The sequence below is a fragment of the Nilaparvata lugens genome, chromosome 2 (assembly GCF_014356525.2).
Source record: "Nilaparvata lugens isolate BPH chromosome 2, ASM1435652v1, whole genome shotgun sequence".
NCBI classification, from domain to species: Eukaryota; Metazoa; Arthropoda; class Insecta; order Hemiptera; family Delphacidae; genus Nilaparvata; species Nilaparvata lugens.
This window is the reverse complement of record NC_052505.1, coordinates 20,966,763-20,990,419: the sequence shown is the minus strand read 5'-3', so window position 1 is coordinate 20,990,419 and position 23,657 is coordinate 20,966,763. Positions and strand designations below refer to the sequence as shown.

The 23,657-nt window shown below is 34.7% G+C and overlaps 1 protein-coding gene across 1 annotated transcript in view; it reads left to right on the top strand.

The window, feature by feature from the left end:
* Nucleotides 1-21,063, top strand: part of LOC111058458 — a 37,252-nt gene extending 16,189 nt beyond the window's left edge. Inside the window, exons 4-10 of the mRNA XM_039420009.1 lie at nucleotides 3,959-4,186; nucleotides 6,214-6,465; nucleotides 7,732-7,904; nucleotides 13,202-14,147; nucleotides 16,152-16,373; nucleotides 17,400-17,648; nucleotides 20,555-21,063. Of these exons, the coding sequence (XP_039275943.1) occupies nucleotides 3,959-4,186; nucleotides 6,214-6,465; nucleotides 7,732-7,904; nucleotides 13,202-14,147; nucleotides 16,152-16,373; nucleotides 17,400-17,648; nucleotides 20,555-20,724 (2,240 nt within the window). The 3' untranslated portion in view covers nucleotides 20,725-21,063. The remainder of the gene's footprint in view (nucleotides 1-3,958; nucleotides 4,187-6,213; nucleotides 6,466-7,731; nucleotides 7,905-13,201; nucleotides 14,148-16,151; nucleotides 16,374-17,399; nucleotides 17,649-20,554) is intronic.
* Nucleotides 21,064-23,657: the final 2,594 nt, after the last annotated feature.

Sequence of the window (23,657 nt, the reverse complement as noted above, 5' to 3'; positions counted from 1 at the left end):
GATGAGACAGTCAACGGTATAAGGATGACGTGGCAACGGAAACCCTAGTCATTAAAGGTCACCTGGTGACTTTCCTAGTATGTCAGCATGGCTATGTTCTTGTTAAATCAGTCCGGAGTTTCAAGCTCCCCATTCGGATCTCCGGGGGGAGCAAATGGGAACAGAAACATGAGTAATTATAAACTAAAGATGAAACAGATTAAGAGAATATGTACATGGAATGTTAAAACCATGGCCCAAGCAGGAAAAATTCATAATGCATTTTTGGAGATGGAAAGACTAGGTATAGAGATCATGGGAGTGAGTGAGATGAGATGGCCCAACTCCAGTTACTGTAATATAGGAGACTATAGAGTCTACTATTCTGGAACAACTAATGGAAGATATCAAAATGGCATCGGAATAATCGTTAATAAAAATGTTGCTAATCATGTCACCAACTTTGTCCCTGTGAATGAAAGAGTCATGCTGCTGCAATTGAGTACCTCACCGGTAAATACAAATATAATCCAGGTGTATGCACCTACCTGTGATCATAGTGGAGAAGAGGTCGAAGAGTTCTACTCTCAGGTCGAGGATCTCTTGAAAAAACTTCCCAAACAGGAACTACTTATCCTGATGGGTGATTTTAATGCCAGAGTAGACAAAGGTAGAGAAGGAAAACATATTGGTCCTTGTGGTCTTGGTGCCAGAAACATGAGAGGTGAAACTCTGAGCTTATTTGCATCTGAGCATAATCTGGTAATAATGAACACTTTTTACAAGTTACCAGACAGACGACTCTATATCTGGACGTCTCCTAGAGATGATGGAGGAAATCATATTATCCGTAATCAGATAGATTATATCTTGGTAAACCAAAGATATAGAAACAGCTTCACAAGTGTTAAAACGTATCCTGGTGCGGATTTGCAGTCAGATCACAACCCACTTATAGGAGAATATAGGATAAAGCTCAAGGCTATACAAAGGAGAAAATGTCCACGATATGACTTCAAGAAGCTTAGGAACAGCACACTTAAAGACCAAGTGAAGAATGACATCAATGATAGGTGCAGGCAGATTGAGGAGGAAGTTGTCAATACGCGGGATCAGGTTGGGGCGTTTGCAGAGGCAACAAGGAAGATCAAGGATGAATATCTCAAGGATGATGGAAAGAGACACAAATCATGGATGACTGATGAGATTTTGTCACTCACGGAGGAAAGGAGAAAACAAAAGAACAATCCTCCAACTTACAAGAGCTTAAAGAGGTCCATCCAAAGAAAGATAAGAGAGGCAAAGGAGAAAGAGTTGGAGGAGAAGTGCCAGCAGATTGAGTTCTGCCAGAGCAAGTTTGATAAGGTCAATGTACATAGAAGGGTGAGAGAGCTGACAGGAAGGCTGAAGAGGAGAACTGTTGGGAGGCTTGTGACTGATGCAGGAGATCTGATAGTTGATAGAGAGGCTGTTAAGGAGGCTTGGAAGAAGTATGTGGACCTCTTTCTTTGATGAAAGAGGAGAATCACCTGCAATGCAAGTTCAGGATATGTCTGGTCCTAGTATCATGGTGGATGAAGTCAAGGCTGCTATTGGTGCCATGAGAGAAGGGAAGACTCCGGGTCCAGATGGGGTGCATACAGAATTTTTCAAACTTTTAGACGATGAATCAATAAAATTCTTGACCAATATATTCAATCAAATATACAATTCTGGAAGCATCCCAGATGAATAGCTGATTTCCGAATTTATAATATTGCCTAAGAAACAGGGAGCCAAGACATGTGGTGACCATCAGCCTCATGAGTCACTTATTGAAGCTCTTCCTCAAAATTATTCATTGGAGAATCTACAAGATTTGTGAAGAAAGAGTCGCAGACACACAGTTCGGCTTCATGAAGGGAGTTGGTACAAGAGATGCCTTGTTCTGTCTATAGGTCTTGTTCCAACGCTGTAGAGACATGAACTGTAATGATTTCTCATGTTTCATCGATTACAAGAAGGCATTCGATAGGATTCAGCATGTGAAAATGATGGAGATCTTGAGGAGCACAGGAATGGATGAGAAAGATCTTCAAATCATTCAAAACCTGTATTGGAATCAGTCTTCTACTATAAGGATCAGTGCAGAGGAGCAGACCAATGCAGTTGACATTCTTCGAGGCGTTAGGCAGGGCTGCATCCTTTCACCATTGATATTCAATCTTTATTCAGAGGAAATCTTCAGGGAGGCCCTTGAGAATACTGAAATGGGAGTATTATTAAATGGAGAAAGCTTGAACAACATCCGATGGGGCGATGTCAAGATACACCACCGTCAAAGTCAGACACATCCATCCTAGCACTAAAAATCAGTCTTTGTTTGGAAACCCAGACAGCTCTGCGTAGTACAGTCCGTCCAAGAAGTATACCTTTTGGAAGTGTCAGAGATTCGATGTGTCTGACTTTGTTGTGTCTGTACGAATGTAAAAGTGTCCGGTTTTGGCGCCTAACGCACACGCCAATTCGAGACTCTTTCAAAACAGTCTTTCCCTGTCGCTGGCGTACGGTGTCGATGGATGAGATAGTCGCTGTCCACTCCTGTCAGGTTCTGGGTGTGTTGGAGGACTAAGGTGGCGCGTTCCCCATCCGATATGCAGATGATTCTGTAATTTTCGCTGACAACATGAACAGCCTGCAGGAGCTTGTGAACAAGATAGGAGGCGTCAGTGAACAATATGGCTTGGAAATAAATGTAAACAAAACAAAGTTCATGGTGATAAGTAAGGGAGCAGTGAGAGGATGTGACTTGATGCTTAACACCAAGCCGATAGAGAGGGTGCAACAGTTCACGTATCTGGGAACCTTGATCAATGAGAAATGGGATCATTCTCAAGAGGTAAAATGCAGAATAGAAAAAGCGAGGGCTGTATTCAATCAGATGGAAAAACTGTTCAAGAGTCACAACCTTAATATGCACATCAAAATCAAACTCCTCCACTGCTACATTTTCTCAATACTCTTCTATGGGATGGAGTCATGGACATTGACCAAGTCAACTGAAAAAAGACTCGAGGCTTTTGAGATGTGGCTGTATAGAAGAGTGTTGAGAATTTCATGGATGGACAGAGTGACCAACAAAGATGTATTGGAGCGAATGGATAAGGATTTGGAAGTGATGAACATCGTCAAGAGCAGGAAGCTTGCATATTTTGGCCATATAATGCGTAATGAAGTAAAAAGTAAAATACGGCCTGCTGAAATCCGTTCTCCAAGGAAAGATCTATGGCAGAAGAGGACCAGGAAGAAGGAGAATATCATGGCTGAAAAACCTGCGTACCTGGTTCTCCAAAACTACAACAGAACTTTTCAGGATGGCTGTAAATAAGATAACCATAGTCAGGCTGATCGCCAATATTCGGATCGAATAGGCACTAGCAGAAGAAGATACCAGTATCAGCTATCCTCTATAGAAGACAGTGACAAGGCAGAGAACTGACAACGCTGTTCTTCCATTTTTTTTTATTTTTCTTTATTTTATTGTATAAGATACTATAATCATAATACAAATATGACATTGGAGGAAAATCTTGGCTAAGCCTGTACTATTTTTCTCCAAAAATTTTGATAAAATGTTAATGTTGTCCAAAAGATAAGGTTATATAATCTCACACTGCTTTGTCACTTGATTTTCGGTCCAGGAATAATGATTTAAAATTTTGAAGGTTGATTTTAGACTCTTAATGAATCACAGAATGTATCACAATAAATTAAAAACTTTAGAAATATTGCACTTATTTAAAAAATTTGAATACAAAATCAAAAATCTACTCACTATTTGTTATTCTATCTTTCTCCACTACCGTTATAACGTGGACCTCTCTATAAATAAATTGTCGGTGTGGACTTTGAATTATCATTGATTTTCAAGACGTTAACATACTCATCTAGGTAAATTTTATTGTTGTGAACTTTAACGTGAGTTGTGAACACTTTGAAGGCACGGCAGGTTTGTCAGTGGAAGAAATAGCTGCGCAAACGTTTATTTTCATCCTGGCCGGACACGAGACATCGTCTTCAACAATCGCCTTCTGCCTGCACGAGTTGGCGCTTGACAGCCGCATTCAACAGCGACTGTGTCACGAGATCGACGCCTCGGGTCTCGCAGTTGAAAACGTCACCTTCGAGCAGATACAGAGCATGGAATACTTGGATGCTGTTTTTCAAGGCAAGTTTCCAAAAGTTTAAAAATACGATCTATAGACTTAGATGAGTACAGACCTAAATTTTGTACAGTCTTAGGCTAGGTGCACATCAGTTAGTCAAGACAAGACTAGTCACGTTTAGTCACAATACTTCACATGTTTACTTATGACGCAACTCACACTGGTAGTTATTGCAATTAGACATGTCTTGATCAGCAACTATGTGAAGTATTGTGACTAAACGTGTCTGATCATGTCTTGTCTTGCCTTGACTAACTGGTGTGCGCCTAGCCTTGGATAAGATTAGATTAGAATCAGATTGTCCAAATTCCACTGTCAAGTTCACGCAGTTATTCTTTGTGAAGCTATTTGACGCTGGTAGTCTCTCATAATGTGCTGTTCTTACACTCTCACCTGGTTAAAAACAGTAATAATCGACAGTAGTCGACAGAAATTGACTGCTTGAGATAACAATAATCGGCTTGAGATTTGGAACATAGACGACCTATATCATGGGATATCTACTCATGCTATTTTTTCTCCTTGCTCTGATACATCTTATACTATTAAACGAGCAATTTCTGTTTATATGTTTAGATGTTTTTATGTTTATATATAATATATCTGTATGTGACCGGATCTCGAAAACGGCTCTAACGATTCTCATGAAATTTGGAACAAAGTAGGTTTATGATATGAAAAATCGATTACACTAGGTCTCAGCCCTGGGATAACTCGCTGAAGGACATAAAAAGGATAAATACATCCTTGGAAAAACAGCTGGAAATTTCGTCATCTGTCGATACCGTAATGGGAGTGAGTGAACGAGTGTATCTGTGGGATCATTTAGCTGATCTCACAAGAAGAAAAATTCAGCAAGAAAAATCTATTACCGTTTATTTATCTTTCTATTAGAAAACATGTTTACTTCAGAAAGTCCAAAATAGTAACAAGATGCTGTTAGTGTAGAATAGTTCATAGTATATTATCAAATATTGTAGCAAACATAATAATATTATTCTAAATCGAATTTACAGTATATCTATTTATGCTGTGTTTGTTTTTTGAAGTGTGGATAAATTTTTATTTTGATAGTAGCTTAACCTAGATTTTGATTTGGACTGTAGTATAAATTTGAAAAGGGACAGCTTTGGGCATGAGCCTGTTGTGCCTCCTCATATAACTGTAAAATAATTGTACGACTGAGAAAATGAATAAATAAATATAAACTATGAATTCAATCTTTCGTTACAATTTTTCTATGCTTTTAAACTCCAGAGCAAAGTTCGGTCCCCCGATATTATGTGTACATCCGGCTTGATTCTTCATAGAGATCAATCTAATAAATGGTGAAATTTATCTCTCACCGGTAATAAATCACTAAACATAAATTTAAGTTGATGTTGCTTTCCATGATGAAACACTATAAAAACTTTGTTGTAGCTCAGACACTGTGTTTCTTGTAAATATTGCCTGCTGATGAAGCTCCTCCTCAGGAGTGAAATAAATTCCTCAATACTCCAAGAAAAGTAAGTGTTTTTTTCAAATATTTACAAGTAACACAGTGTCTGAACAACAAATAATATATGAACAAAAGGCTTAGACTATTTTTTTGTTATTTCCTAATGCAAGGATGGAGAGGCTGACATCCCACTAAGATAAAAACTTTATTCGAATGCCTGTTATCTGGTTAGTCTTCTCTCAACAACTGAGTTATCCTAATAAAGTATCTGAAGTAATGAAGTTCCTCTACGTTTAATTAATCATCTCTATATCTAGTTGTTCTGAAGCTATTAATCTTCATAGTTCATATTCATTAAAACACTTATTGACATGGGCTACTTTTAAATTAATGAAACAAAATAAATCTTATAGCACCCTTTATTTAAAAAAAAAACTTTAAAATAGTTGAACAATTTCTTAAAGTTTTTTTTTAAAATAAAGGGTGCTGTAAGATTTATTGTGTTTTATTTATACATATTCATTGTTTCATTTGGGAAACTCATAACTCAGATTCAGAATATTGAGAAAATTAATTTTTAATTTACAGAGACGCTGAGGAAGTACCCTCCAGCCGGCGTACTGATCAGGGAGTGCATCAAGGACTACGAATGTCCAGATGGTTTTGTCATCAAGAAGGGAACTCGTATTAACGTGTCCAACTATGGACTGCATCGTGACCCACACTTCTTCCCCAACCCGGACAAGTTTGATCCCGGGCGATTTGACAAGGACTCACCTTCTCATCCAATCGTTCCATTCAGCTACCTACCGTTTGGTGAAGGACCACGATTCTGTTTGGGTAAGCTATCAATTTAATCAGAACGTCTTCTTCTTTTGCCTTCAAGGATGAGGCAGATTTGCCTCTTTCGACTCACAATTGATATTTATATGAAGTGTTTATTATTGTAATGAGAGGGATTTCAATTAATTCAAAGCAATGTAATTCATCATTCATCTTTTCAATGAGAACTAATAAAAGCTAATTTTCAACTTTGAGAAACTTCGAAACTTTTTATTTCAGAAATGGAAAGAAGTATTATATTACATTGTCTAATAAATTATGTTAATAGGGCTACAATTATTATATCATTAATAATTATCAATTAATTAATAAAAAATATTATAGTAGAAAATTACTTGGAACTAATACTGTGAATTATTGTAGTTATGTTTTATGAAAAAATGTGAAGAGGGTACAAGTAGTTTTCTATTATAATAAGATATTACGTTGATTCTATTGTTAATGAAATTGTAGTTATTGAACGAAAAACCAAATTCATCGCTACAGTCACAGTTGCTAGCAATCAATTTGGATTTTACTTGAAGAATTTCTTTCGAAATATATAGCTATACTTTGAGTGACAACCGTAAAAATTTTGAGTGAGAATAAAATTTGAATTAAATTACCAGAAGATGTTATTCAATTATGAATTTTGAGCTCTATAAATTAGAACATATTTGAGGTAACTGGATCTGTCTCCTGATCTGACCTGGAACTTTCACCAATTAGAGAAATGTATATTGTATAAATTACAATTTCCATACAATCTTTCAACTGTAATAAGGAAGATTTGGATGAGGCATGACGACATCGTGATAATACGTCTAGAGATATTTTAATTTGTGATATTGATGCATCCGAGATCCAAAATTATTTAACACTTCATGAATGATATGTCATCTATAATTCGTGAAAATATTAAACACAGTGGAGGATATTTGATATAAAATTCCATCAAACGTTATTACTTGTATCTCGTATTGAATCATGGAAGAATTTTTTTAATACTCTATATCCTAGCATAACAATTATGCATAAAACTAAATGAACGGTATTTTGAATGAAATTATACTGAAATTTGGATAAATGCGTATTCTGATCCAATGCTTATTTTGTCGTATTTTAATGAAAATGTACCGACATTTGGATGAAATGTGTGTTCTGATTCACTGCTATTTATGTCTTATTCCTATAGAATTCAAAAGTAAATTCAGAAGTATTCTGGAAGCAACTATACTAAAATTCAAACAAAGTTTATGTTTTGATTCACTGTTCTCTTCGTAGGTAAACGTTTCGCAATGTTTACTGTGAAACTTGGTCTCTTCGCAATTCTGTCAAAATTCAGCGTGGAATCAACTGGGAAATCAGCACCAACTGTCACCTTTAATCCTGCACTTTTCCTCAACAGTCCAAAAGATGGCCTGCATATAAGATTCGTTCCAAGGACCGTGAGCATCTGAGTTCATAAATAATGATTTCTCCACAATCCAAATCAATTTACAAAAGAGCATTCACAGGTGTGATGTAAGATATATTTCCGTTCATCAAGTCACGATAAAATCCATGTAAATATTTGGTTTTTTGGTTTAAACGGGAGTGATGTAAGATGTAAGATAAATCCATGTCAGTCCATAGTTTTTAGGAGTGAAGTAAGATGTAAGAAACATTTCCGTTCAGCAAGTCATGATAAATTTCTGTCAATCCATAGTTTTTAAGGAGTGAACACTCGCCTTATAGAAAGTTTTCAGAATTTGAATTTTACATGGAATGATCACTACATGGTACTGTAGTTTTGATTGCAAACTTGTAATTTTGCAAGTTCAAGTGATTTTTTTATAAAAACTTCACATGGAATGATCATTACATTATATCACAGTAGTTTTTATTGCAAGATTGAGCCACTTGTGTATGAGTGATATTAAAGATAAGACAAACAGTACCGGTATAAGGTTTTGTATGAGAAACAAGGAGTTTATCCAGTTTGTTAATAGAGACACTGAAGATATTTCCAGAGTTATAAGCGTTTTTTTCACAATATTAATAACGTTGAATGAATCAGGACTAAGCGAATGAAGTGTTGAACTTCAACAATTAAGTTTCTCAGGGTGATAAGTGGATCGTTTCTCGTTTCGTATCACGAAAAAATATATTAAAGACAGATCTGGAAACCTTTACTACCAAAAAAATGTGGATGAGGAATTCTTGTTGTTTCAATTTATACTAAATCAATTTATATGAAGTTACTAGGAAACATATAACACCATGACCCGGTTAAATTTCAATCGTGATTGATTTCACGAAAACTAATCAGGGTAGGCGTTTTCGAAAAGATGGCTTCAATGATTGGTTCTCGTGAAATTAATCACGATTAAAATTTAACCGGCTTTTGTACAACCGGCACTGAAACTATTCTACTACCGGTACTTCAAGTCTCAATTGAGAACATCAATTCCTTTATCCATTAAGTATTGATACCCTTTGATGATCAAGTATCCATTGAATGAGCTTTTGTGCCCAAAATTAGTAAAATATATTCATCAGAATGAAAAAAGTATTCGGTAATGATTCACCCTTGTTTCACCTTTAACGATAGTTTTTTTTCGCGTGGGGCTCCAATCGACCGAATCCCAAACGACCGAAAGTGATAGGATTCCCATCCAGCCGGAAAATTCATTTTCCCATTTGGCCGAATTCTTCCGGTCATTTGCGACAAACTAGAGAAATTTTCGGTCGTTTGGGAAACCTATCACTTTCGTTCAGATGGGACTCTCAACACTTTCGGCTCAATGCGACAAACAACGTTTTCTGTCGATTAGGAAAATTCATAATAGTTTTCGGTTATTTGGGATTCGACTGAATGAGAAAGTTCCAGTTTCAATATTTCATAAATTTTGTCGAATGGGAAAAAGTAGTTTTCGCCACACTGCACAGAAAGCAGCTGTTTTCCAGTCCCTACGTAGATCTGAAAGACCTTGTTTGCAGACGACTCTCGTCTGACGTAAGAAACAGGTTTCTTTCCGGCCTAGACCGGAAAGAGTTCTCTTTCCAGCCACTAACATGGAAGTCCGTAGTTAATAAGTCATCCGCTAGATCGGGCGAGTGTCAACTTTCATCATCTGAAGTCGCCATTATTTCAGTTCGAATTTCGAATCAAACTAATTCAGCATTTGCTTCGCAACCATTTTCATTCAATTATTTATTGTTGATTAGCGCATTCCAAATTTTCAAAAATGCTTGAAGATGACGACACCCGTGATATTCTAAGTGAAATTTGAAAAGAATCTGAAATCCTGACTGCAAATCTTCTACCACTAAAATCAGGAGATAGGTACGATAACGAGTATTCTTTATTTTGTATTCTTTATTCATTTTGTCAGCAATACCTGTAGTGTGGCAGAAAATATCGTTTGCACCACAGCAAAAATGTTTTTCCGGCTCTCAATCTTTTCTAGTCCTCGGCCTACGGCCTCGGACTTGAAAACCGATTTCGAGCCGGAAAAATCTCATTTTCTGCTCTAGGTGCGAAATATACTATTTCGGCTGTTCTGGAAAATATAGCTTTTCGGTCGTTTGGGATTCGGTCAATTGGCATGCCACATTTTTAAAAATATTTTGTGATTGGAGTTAGCTACTGAATGGTAAGAATAACTAGTTGCAAAGATCGTTTGAATGATATGAATATGATACACAATAGTATTATGAATAAGACTCCATAGTTTCAAAACATTTTTTGTCAATTTTATGAGTATTAAGGATAAGCAGAAGTATTTCCCACACGGATGTAGGATATATGTTTGTTTGGAAGAGTACTCTTTGTAATTATATGGATATTATACTATTCACATTGTATTCCATTTTTTCGTCAATTTCATAAGTGATAAGCAGAAATGTTTCCTACATGGATGCTTGTTTGAAAGAGTAATTATATGGATAAATGTGTAATAAATACAGACCGTGTCTTATAATGTGAGCCCATCTTATCATGCGATGTGTCTCTGGAAATGTGCCTACGTGGTTATGTAACAATAGTCATGAAATGGAATAGTTTTGGAATTGCACACATTCAGTTTGAATGTCAATGTCAAAAAGTTGGTTGAACTGTAATTTACAATTTAGCTAATTTATTGATGAGTTTAGTATGAGTATAGCGTTTAGATTTCAAGGGTAACAACAGGTAGCGTGTGTACTGTAATGATATGTCTAATGCTGAATGAAAGCGAATGATGGAAATGATTTGAGTCAAGTGTGCAAAACCGTTCAAAGCAAAACTGTCGTGAACTCGTGATACTTCAAAAGAGGTAAGTGAATCTCAGTTTTTATTAACCTATAATGTTGTCTATTATGTCTGAGTGTTTTTGGAAACATGAATTTACCTGAAATTGATTGGGAAAATTGGTACTGTATTTGATAGCATTTGATTGATTACTCATTTGTAATGGGAATGGAAATTGGGAAATGTCTCCAATAGAATTTGATTGATTACTCCTTTACAATGAAAATGTAAATTAGTGGGGGAAAAATCATGAGTGGAACTACATTGAGCGGGATTTACATGGTTGAATATGATTGGTCGAGATCTACATGGTTGAATAGTATTGGTGGAGATTAGAGATATTGTATGAAGTCGACAAGGATTCTATGATTTGAAACTTCGAGGTCTTCAATAAATTATTGTTAATAATTAGCAACATACGTTCTTCTAACAGGAGACCAAGTGCTCTTGTACGACATTTGCTTTTCCTTGGTCTTTGTTTCATCAGCTGTTTCTTTTCCATGCTTCAAAGCCGTTCTCGTCAGCTTCATCAAGTACTTGTAGAACTCATTTCGTGCCTTTTTTACTTTAATGTCAGAAGACTTCAGTTTGCAAACCCTTGCCATCCATTTCTTGATGATTTCTTTTTCTGTTTTATCATGGAGCTGCTTCATCATAGCCTCGCCAGTTTTTAAATCACGAATAAAACATAGTAATTATAATGATTTAATAGGCTTTAAAGCATGAAAAAGCAACAGCTGATGAAACAAAGACCAAGAAAGAGCAAATGTCGCATTGTTAATTATTTTATTGTCAATATTTTATTCTATTTCCAAGCAGTGAGCCCCTGTAGTACCAACTCCATACCTCTCGTTTGTTGGATCATATTGAATATATCACTTGTATTTTAATAAAAGTATACATTGCTGATCTGAAATGTGTCTTCATCAAGAGAATCAGATCAAGAGATTTGTTTGGTCTATGGGTGTACTCGGAAGTACTCCAGTAGGCCTAGTTCTCAGTGAACCCAGTTTTCAGTACGTATTCTTGTAGGAGGGCATTAAATTTCATTTGAATGAATTTTGACAACTAATTTTAACAATGATAACCAATCTAAATACTATTTTGAGAGGTGAATCTGGTTCACAGGGGTTTTCCACCATCGTTTCAAGGTTCCTATGTTAGAAGTAATATCATAGAGAAACAATAGCATAAGTAGATATCCCATGGTATAGTGCGTTTATGTTGCAACTTCTACTGTTATCTCAAGCTGATAGTCCACGTAATTCTTTCCTGTGAAGCTTTATGACGCTGGTAGTCTCTCATATTGTGCCGTTCATACACTCTTACCCGGTCAAAACAGTAAAAATCGAAAATAATCGACAGTAATCGGTTTGAAAGAACAGTAAAAGCTGCGACATAAACGCCCTATACCATGGGACTCACGCTATTGTTTCTCTATGGTAATATCTCACCGATTACCGATAAGAAGGCACTAGCTGAGGATTCGATTCATATGACTATGTACAATACGAAGTTATTATGATGATATCCTATCATTGAATTCCTTTTTTTCATGTTTATAGTATAGTTTTCTATTTCTTAAGCTTTATACTGATATCTAGAATGATACAATAAATTGTGATAATACTTAATCAGAGATTTTGAAGAAATTGTTCGATGATTTTGTCTCAACAACTTCTTAAAATTATGAAACTTCTGAAATTATTCAGTTTTCATGGGAATTTTAGAATTTCAGAGTCGAAATTAATAGATATTGAATCAGAGTCACAGGTTTGTTTTTCAAAAAAATGAAAGGTATCCGTTTATTATTAAATTAATAACTTATTTCTATGAGTAGAGACAAATGACTAGAATGTTAAAAGAGAATCAATGATTGATTTCTCAATGAAACTCCTTCATTTCATTCATTAATAATTCTGATTCATCTTTGAGATCTTTATACATATTGCGGCTCCTCTATTCCAAAAACCAATTATTCATTGTTCACAATACTGGAATAAGTTCTACTATTGTATTTTTATTCAATCCCACTTATAGCGGAGAGATTATCACTACAACAAAAGTGAAGTCAATAATAGAGGATTGCGAAGCAGAATCGTATTACCAAAACACTATCAAACCGATCAATGCCGTGAACAATGTAAACATCACCTAAGTCTTATTTTTTTCTATATCTTCCCAAATGTTTCAAATTTTTATTATGAAGAAACTGAGATGTTAATGTTTCCATTTGTAATAATTGAAAATAATGACGATTTCTCGATGAACCTAAAATAGCTGCTTATTAATTTATTCATTATTAAATTGAATAATAAACAATCACATCAGTGATATTATAGCGAATTATGAATTGTTATTATTTGTACTGTATTTAAAACAAAATTATATTGAGAAAATGATTCAAAAACAGTGTTGAGTAGAAAATGCATCGTGTTTTGAAACATTGTTTTTTTTCACACGATTTGTTGTTTGTTACAGGATTTTCAGGTCAGACTGAGAATAGCTCTCGCATCACTCACGATGAGTTCATTAATGATTGGTAGCTGGGGCTGGATCATCTCCACATTACTCACGACAACATTGCTATTCATATTCTTATTTCTCAAGAGAAAACTAAATTTTTGGGAGAATCTTGGAATTCCTACCATACCTGGCAGCTTCCCATTTGGTTCGGTCAGTAGACTCGCAACTTTCCAATTAAGTACAGCCGAACTATTCAAGGAGTTCTACGACAGAGGTCGAGGCAAAGATTATTTGGGTTACTACACATTATTCAAACGATCCTTGCTGGTGAGGGATACAGAGCTCATCAAGAATATCCTTGTGAAAGATTTCTCGTCATTTCTTGATAGAGGAGTCTATCACAATTTGGAGAATGACCCTTTATCGGGACATTTGTTTTCGATCGAAGGAGATTACTGGAGAAGCCTGAGGAACAAACTGAGTCCAACGTTCACTAGTGGGAAAATGAAGACGATGTACAATACAGTCAAAGATTTATCAGAGGATCTCAAGAAGTACGCGGTGCAAAAAGCGTCCACTGATGGGAGCGTTGAAATGAAAGATCTCACGGCCCGTTTTGGACTCGATGTGATCTCCAATGTTGCTCTTGGTTTGGAAGGGAACAACTTTAATGATGAGAATTCTGAGATGAAGCATATGACTGAGATGATGTTGAAACCGAGTTTTTTCCAGTATACGAAGACAGTGATGAGCATGGTATGCAAAGACTTTCTCATTCACCTGCGTATCAGATTGACTCCAATGCCTGTAGAGAATTTCTTTATGAGATTAGTAAGGAAAAATATTGAATACAGAGAGAGAATGAAGATAACGCGTAAGGACTTTATGCAGCTGTTGATTGATATGAAGGAGAGTTCCTTCACTAATAATAAAGATAGGCATAACGAGAAACTACAAGAAGGTAATATCATTTTTTTCAAATTTGATAAGAGAAGTTCATTGCTAAATATATTATGTTCAGATGTATGGTACCTGTATGGGCCTTATTTAACAATTTGGCGCTATTGAGCACAATTTTTTCTGCCCTTCAGTTAGAGTCACTCTAACTGCTCGTTTGTTGATTTTTATTTTATTTATTTTTGTTTATTTATCCATATTTTTCACAAAGAAGCACTGATTGGGAGAGAAAAACTAAGGATACTCCTTGTACTATTTCTCTCTCAAATTTAGATAACATTTTATAAGTCCAAAATAGGGTTATGATTTCACTTTACTGAAATTTAGTCCATTTTCACTCAAAACCGACGGAAAGAAAGATTTTCAAATTTTGAAAACAGAATAAAAAACGGAAATATCACACTTAAATCACCATTAATTGGAAAATTTTTGAGTAATTTTACAAAATTTAGAGCCAGAAAAAACACTATTCAGTTACTTGTAGGATAAGCCCTGAATATAACTATCTATAATATAACTATTACTATCTATATTTTATATCCTTTTCAGAAAATCAGCAATTATTATTTGTTGAAACACTGCCGATTCATGAAGTTACATCACAATATTATATAAACGTTATTCCAATTGCATTTAATCTTTATTCTCATTGATAAATTTTTTTTATACTTTGTAAAATTCGTTGACTAATTAGCAATACCGTCATATAAATTGAAGCTTTCATCCCTCTCTCAATCCTGGAAATATTATAAATTTTCTTATAATTAAATTCAAATTATTGTTATTAGAGTCATTACTCTATAATTTCAAGTAAGTCTGTAATTTAGTGTATGAGCCAGTAAATATTGTAACATACATAAATAAAGAACTCCAATCTAATTAAAAATCTATTCGAAGAATATTGATAGCAGAACAGTCATGTCAACACTATGGAAATTCATAATTATTGTGATTGGTTTGAAGAACAAATAAGTTAGTTCACTTCGAGTATTTTAGAGAAAAATTATTCTTGTAGGGAAAACAGACCTTACTCAAGACATAAATGATAAAACAGTGGCTATGCTAATGTAAGCGAGTAAGCCACGCCCCAAATCCAACAAGCAGTCTCATTGGACAATGACTGGCACGTGACATTCTCTAGATGCTTGCTTTCCATTGGTAGTGAGTTGTGAAGGTGAAATGGCGACTGTTCAACTCATTGACCAATCAGAGAGCTCCTTGGTTCTTGAGGCGTGACTATCAAGTCAGCTACTCCTTCATCGATTTTATGTTATTGCCCTGAGAACGGTAATTTAGGAATATGAGGGTTATTTTATCTATTTATTCCAAGAACCAATCAACTTTAAGCTGAATGCTAATAACTGAATGTTAACGCTGAACTCTTATAGTGAAAGTTTGTATTCGATTCACAGGTTTAGGTGGAAGACGAAACTGAGGGTTTCGAGAGTTCCTTTTTACCTATTTTTCTCGTTTCTTAAGCATTTTATCAGATTTTCCAAGTAGACTTGTCATTAAGTGTTGTAAAAATTGTCTACATAATTTCGTTTCCGATTGGAAAGAAAAATCTCTCACTTTAAACAATTCACATAAATTATCAATCATCTCTCCATGCTGGCCAGGTTAGCCGAGACGACTATGGTCTGCTAGCGATACCTGGTCGTAGGTTTGAATCCCGCTTGTAGGCATGGACGTTTGATCATCCTATCAAATCACTCATGCACTCCCCATTATCCACGTGAAAACTAAAAGCTCATATAGGAATCAACCGTAATAATTGAATAAATAATGTGGAGAACTATCTTTTTATTTCTTGAAAAAAGCACGAGATGTTCGCAACCCTATTAGCAAAATAAAGTAGATAGATTTAGTAATATACTCGTAGTATAAATATATAATATACTCGTGGTATTTATATGTTTTCTGTGTGTAGATTTGTACAGCATATTATTAGCTTATTACAAACATATTATTATTATATGATCAAACTGATTGATTTCATGCATTTCAGGTGAAAAACTGACTCTAACTTTGGAGGAAATTGCCGCCCAGTCTTTTGTATTTGTGCTGGCGGGCTTTGAGACCTCGTCGGTGACTCTAGGCTTCATGTTCTACGAACTAGCTTCCTATCCTGAAATTCAGGAGAAACTGTACCAAGAACTGAAAGCTGCAAGTGGAGATCTGTCCTACGATGTTCTCCTTCATTTGCCTTACCTTGATATGGTTTTGAGTGGTGAGATACTCAGTTTTCATGATGTCTTGGACAATTTTTTTTTATTAGTCATCAGGGATTAATCATGATAAAAGATGGAATCAAACTTGGAAAACTAAATTTTAAATGGCCACAATATACATGTTTTGAATACGAGACTTATGATTATTGTCAGTTTAGTATTGTTGCTAACAATAAGGAATAGATTGATACAAATAAAATTGTAAATATGCTCGAAATAAAATGAAATACATATTTCCATGAATGAAAATCATTCTAACTAAAATATATTTATCACAGATTGCATAATATGATCAGACTTTCAATGAACAATACAGTATATCGAATGGAATGGAACTTGAATTATATACGCTTTCATGAGAGCCACAAGGGAAATATCAATCCTGAAATCTAACATTTTTGGTAGCTTCCAATATCTGTAAACGATTGGAAATCTATTAATGCAAATAAATTTCTGTCAGATATTGCATGTCAGAGAGTATTATTATAATGTGACCCCTTGATATGGGATTGAAATCTACAAAGACTCTCTGATAACACGGCAAATACCTTCAACTCCGTGACTTTTTCAGTAAAGTGCAAATTAAAAATGCTATTTGTTACTCTGTTTCAACATTTGATCAATGAATGCAATCCAATAATTATCAATGATTTGATTCCATTCCACAATCGTTGAGAAATCCTATCAATTTAATTACTCCAATTTACGAAACAGGCACAAATAGTACACTGTACAATAATTATTGGGAGAGGGCAACAGTCCAAAATTGTCCCATTCCCGAGCTTCGATTATCAATATCTTTCCAGAATCGAATCAAATCTATTGCTACAATTTTCATGAGATGTACAACATAATATTGAATAAGAAACATGAACATTTACTGTATTGGAAATGAAAACACTTCCCAAAACAATACCCCAATTCCCAAAACAATTCACTCATAAATATCATTCCGATTTTCACTCGTGATTGAAACGATCAATTTCTAATATTCATAGAACCGATTTTTTTACTCCATTCAACAGAGACGCTGAGAAAACATCCTGCAGTTCCGATTCTGCAGAGACAGAGCAGATCAGACTACAAACTGCCAGATGGCAAAATCCTGCCGGCAGACACGATGGTGGTCATTCCAGTCTACGGCCTCCATCATGACCCTCAACTATTTCCTGATCCAGAAAATTTCATCCCAGAACGCTTCAGCAAGGAAAATCAACACAAAATTGTTCCTTACTCGTACCTGCCTTTTGGAGAGGGACCAAGGAACTGCATAGGTGAGTTTGTAATATTTGAATAGAATAATAATTATTATTAAACAAATATCCAAATTTAAAGCGGTAACGAAATTTCTTGATTTTCGTTCAATTAATGATTATTCATTATGGCGGTTCGGTACACCTTTTTATTTTTATTCAAATTGGATAATATTTTTCAATATAATTGTCAAGAATGAGAAAAAGTGGCAACTGAAATTTGTGGTCTAATAAGCGAGTTATGGGTTTTTATTATTTAAATTGGATAATCTTTTTCAAAATAACTGTTAAGATCATTATAAGAATGAGAAAAAGTGGCAACTGAAATTTTTAAGTGGTCTAATAAGCGAGTTATGGGTTGTTGAAGTGTTAAGCTCCGTTTTCTTTCCAGATCATTTAAACGGTTTCAAATTTTTCATCGGAGTTTTCGTTTAATACATTCAGAATATCATTGTCTTTGTTCTAATGTGCGATTTTTCATGATTGATGTCAAAATGAAAAAGTTATCGAATTTACAAAAAATGTTTTTTTTTTATCTATGAACGATATGGGAAATAGCCTAACTTGTTTTGTTTGCAAAAGATACATTTTTTGAATTTTAAAGAGAAGTTCTAATAATATAGTCGTAGCCGTTCATGATCTGGAAAGAAAACGGAATCTGGGAAGTTAGCACTTCAACAACCCATAACTCGCTTATTAGACCACTTAAAAAATTTCAGTTGCCACTTTTTCTCACCCTTATAATGATCTTAACAATTATATCGAAAAAGATTATCCAATTTAAATAATGAAAAAGTGTCCCGAACAGCCTTGATTAGCATTTGAATAAATGCAATTTCTCATTGATTTCCATCATTGAATAGAATATTTTATTTGCATTGGTTCCAATGAAACATAAAAAGAGGTTGCTGCTTTATTTGAAGATAAATTATTGTAGTATTTCATGAAATTACTTTGAAAATAAAATTCCATTCCTATTCATAATAGAACAAGGTGGAAGGCTGCTAAATCAAGTACAAATTTCACAAGAAAATACCAATATTTTTAGTTGATTCAGTTGAGCTGATCGAGCTATATTGAATTTTTTACGATTATACAGAACTACGATTAAACTAATACAGATTGTATTATATAGAACTTGATTTTTGAGGATCTTGAACCCATTACACGAGAGTCATGTTATTTTAGGGCCAAGCCACATGAGGCGATTTTCAGAAGAGTCAACAGAGCCGGAAGCTCTCCTATTGGTTGATTATCAGCTGAAACTAGATTTTCTAGAATCTGAACTCATACGACTGTGATGATATCTTGGGGCCAAGCTACATGAGGCGTTCTCCAGACGAGTCTGTAGGGCAGGAATTTTCGATTGTTTGATTGGCGTTCGGGAATCAGCTGTTAATCAGCCAATCGGAGAGCTTCCTGCCCTGCAGACTCGTCTCAAAAACGCCACATGCTGCTTGGCCCGAATATATCATTACAGTCGTAAGATTCTAGAAAATCAACTTCCATATTAGATCGATTAGATCGATCATGAAATGAACATGAACGTCCAAGCTCGTTCATATATATAGAACCAGAGATAAGGGAAGATCTTAAAGAGTAAGGTACTGACTTCTCTCTGATAGACCTAAACATGAAATCCATAATTAGTTGAGATTAAGATACCATGAAAGTCTTTTAATGAGTCAAGATACTTAAAGTCCTTGAGAAAAAATCACTCAAAATTGAAATGAATATAATTCATAGCTATCGGGAGTTGGAGATTTTGGTGAATGAAGACAGATCAATGAGAAACGGACCAGCCCGGTTATGAATATTCCATGTAGAGCCATTCAATCAGCATTTGGTTATCCCTCCATTAGTTGATTTGAAACTGTACAAAGAAAGCAGACTCTCAATGAATCCATCCAGTAGTAAAGTAAGAGGCATCAAAAAGATATGAAAGATGAATTTCTGAAGGATTTCCTTATAACCGTAATGTGATTGAGTTGTTGAATATGAATAGAAATATGTTATGATAAATCTCCCACAACATGAATCTGTTTATAAAATATAGGTACATAATATTCCTGTGAGGTATTTCACATGATAATTTTGCAATATTCTAAATTTAATTAGAAAAATAATTTAAAAAATCGGGCAGAAAAATAATTTTTGTTTAGTAGTGCTCATCGAATTCTCATCTAGCCCATGATGTTTACCCTGTTGTCAATATTTGCAGTAGCAGAAGTCTTCGGGGTTATTTACATCACTTAATTGGGATTTCGTTCAATAATAATGTTGTAATTTTTGAGGGATTGTGAATATTAGATTAAATAGGACTATGTTATTTATATTGAGGCTTCTCTAAAATCAAATGTGAGTAGGCAAATAGAATCTTAGTAAATTGAAAGGAAGGGCTTGTTAGACGATCCTGGGCTCCTAGACGATCTTGGAATTTGGAATGCATATTGACTAAGCTACTAAGAAAGTGTCAAAATTTAACATAATTCCTCCCACAACAGAATGTTAAAGCGAAATACGTATTGGCTCCAGATTCTGCTTCTATGCCTACTTTTCACTATAATCTGTTCATCGAGAAGGAAGACAGCAACATACATTTTGCACGTGTGTGGTTAACAGACGTTACGTTGTTGTCTTTACTTTTAATGGACAGACTATAGTGTGATGAGTCTCCAATACAATACTGAGAAGCTCTTTGAAAAGTTAGAAAGGAACAAAAAATATTTTCCGGGAAGAGATATTGATCGAAATTGGTTCACTTATTTTGAAGTGTATTGTTTTGAAGTCTATAGTATTGATTATATCATTTGGTTCATAGAGTATTAGTAACATAGAGAAACAATAACGTAAGTTTATTACGCTATTGTTTCTCTTTGATAGTAAGTAGGTAATAGAGTATAGTAATGCTATTCTTTCTTTTTCAGGTATGAGATTTGGGAAAATGCAAGTCAAACTGGCAGTAGCATCTATTGTCCTTCATTTTCGTATTGAGAAATCATCAAAAACTGTTGACCCGGTACCCATTGAGAATAAATCCTTCACATACAACGCGAAAGGAGGAATTTGGCTGAAACTTGTAGAGAGGAAAAGCTAGATTTCCAGTCTATAATATTTTCTCAGGTTTTTTTCAGGTATAATGTTTGTATATTATTTCTTCGTTTGTCCACCAAAAAAATCAAATCATGCGACGTTTCAAAAATACAGAGATTGGTGGAAATTTACACGGGATCCTAGGAGTCTCAATTTATTTTGAAAAAAATTGAGAAATATATCTAATTTTTATTTTATGCACTGTAATCATTCCGTATTGAACATGATAGGAGTGTCAATAATCCTAGAATTCTCTTCTATATTATAATACTACAAGTTTATAATTACAAGTTTATAGTGGTCATATTGTCTTGAAACATATTAAACTACTTATTATGATGAATTATTCCAACTGAGAATTATTCCAATTCTGTCATTCTAGTTAGGAATGGACGTATTTGGGTATGCAGTAATGAATCTATTAGCAGTGAAATATACTCTAAAAAGTCGATCACTAAAAAGTCCACAAGATAGCCCACTAGAATAACTCAATTGAATGAAAAAGACTAAGAAATTGTCAAAAAACCACAAATTTATTGATACTTAGAAAGACCGTTTTCGGATGTTACACCATTGACAATGAACCAGTGTTGTTACAGATGAATCAATGTCATTACAGATACCAATAAATCTGTGGTTTTTCGACAATTTCTTAGTCTTTTTCATTCAATATGAATAATTACCACAATATCAACTTCTCAACTACATAACTACTACTGAATTGGAAGAAATTAATTGGATGGGAATAATATTGTAATTTTGCCTAATATCATCCTTCATTAAAGATTTTTAATGAACATGCCAGATAATTAATCTCCCGCTCTAATTAATTACGTATATTGTTACTAATCTATCAGGTATATTGTGAAGACACAGTCATATATATTACTAAAGTTGCGTTTCATGTTTCCTGGGCTGTAATAAATTCTTCAACCTCTTGGAATTCAAGATTCAAATGAAATATAAATATTTTTATTGTATTTTTCTGGAATCAATTTCCCGAGTGAATTGCCTTCACGATCACTACATGGCGGTTGTGTTTATTCGAGACAAAAGACGACCACTACACGGCGACACAACGTCCGTGGGCCTACGGTATAGATCGTTGACGATGTGTTTGTAATGACACATTCAATTTTTTGCGCTACATCTCACGGCCCAAGTAGGATAGGATGTGTGTGTGTGTGTGTGTGTGTGTGACTATAGTGATGTCCACGTTATAATGACAGTATTTGATCAACTTTGGTTTTGCTATCCTTGTCTATCTAAGGAGAAATATACATTCCCACAACACTAGGAGTAACGGAAATATAGAAATACCTTTATGTAGGCTGACTAAATCTCAGGATAGCTATGAAGTTGTTGGAATGAGAATGTTCAATAAACTACCACATGAGTGGATAGAAGCTCCATTTCAATTATTCAGAAATAGGCTACATAGCTGGTTAATTAGAAATCCTTTTTATAGTATGAAAGAGTTTTTCGAATTTCAACAAATTATTCTTTTAAGATGAACTATTTTATACTATTATTTCTAGTATTCATGTTATTTCTTCTATGTACTTTTCCCGTGTATGTTATTTTGACTGGTGTTTCTCACATTAACCCTCCATGTTATAATATAGGTTGACTATGTTTGCTAAACAATAATTTCTGACGTTGTCCATAACTATTGTAATGTTGAGCGGCAATAAAATTATATTTATTTATTTATTTTATTTATCATTCGACAAAGCCGGTGGTACTATCCTTCTCTAGGTCCACAACGATGACAATTATGTTTTTGTCAGTGTAAAAATATAATTAATTAATGCAGAGGATCGGCATCGCTATTCTTCTATCTTTTATCCACTGCCATTATAAGGTGGACCACACTATAGCTGCTACATCGGAAAGAGGGATCTCCCGGCCAAGAAAGATGTGTGTGTGTGACTAACTTAAAATAGTTACATAAATCTTTTAATAATCGTCATCATCATCTGTTATTCTGATAACAAAATCATAACAAAAATCTGGTGTGGCGCACTCACACAACTTTCCTTGCCGTTATGGAAATTGATCACCTGACGCTAGTGTTCCCGCGCATCACAAGGCTACTACTATTCAAAGATCTGAGCCAGCTGGTGACAAGACAATAACGCTATAGACACACGAGATCTGCTATCTCTTCATAGTGAATGATTTAATAGAATCAACAGTTTGCAATTGAAATAATCACATTTTCTCGAATTTCGAGCTTATTTTCAAATTTAGGTGAAAATGTTACTGACCTTTATTGTAGAGATTTTCATGCTTAATCTTTTCCACTTGAAATTCTTTGTTTAAATTGTATTTGAAGCCTGATAATTGAGAATCCAAAATCAAACTTTGCCTAGATGGGGCGGAGCTCCTGAAATTTTTACAGATATGGGACTCATGGCAGTTGATAGAGCTTATCAATGACTTTTCGAGGTATGAATTTGATCAAAATCGTTGGAGCCATTTTTGAGAAAATTGCGAAAAACCCTGTTTTTGACAACATTTTCGAAATTTTAGCCGCCATCTTGAATTGCATTTGATCGAAATTGTTCGTGTCGGATCCTTATAGTGTTAGGACCTTAAGTTTAAAATTTCAAGTCAATCGATTAATTGGGAGATGAGATATCGTGTACACAGACGCATATACACTCATACACACACACACACATACAGACCAATACCCAAAAACCACTTTTTTGGACTCAGGGGACCTTGAAACGTATAGAAATTTAGAAATTTAGAAATTGGGGTACCTCAATTTTTTTCGGAAAGCAATACTTTCCTTACCTATGGTAATAGGGCAAGGAAAGTAAAAATTCGAGTAATACTTTGGATGATCTCACTCATAAAACACGACAGGGTAAACATCAGAATGGATTGGAATCGGCGACCACGTATAGAAATCATTATGTTTGACTC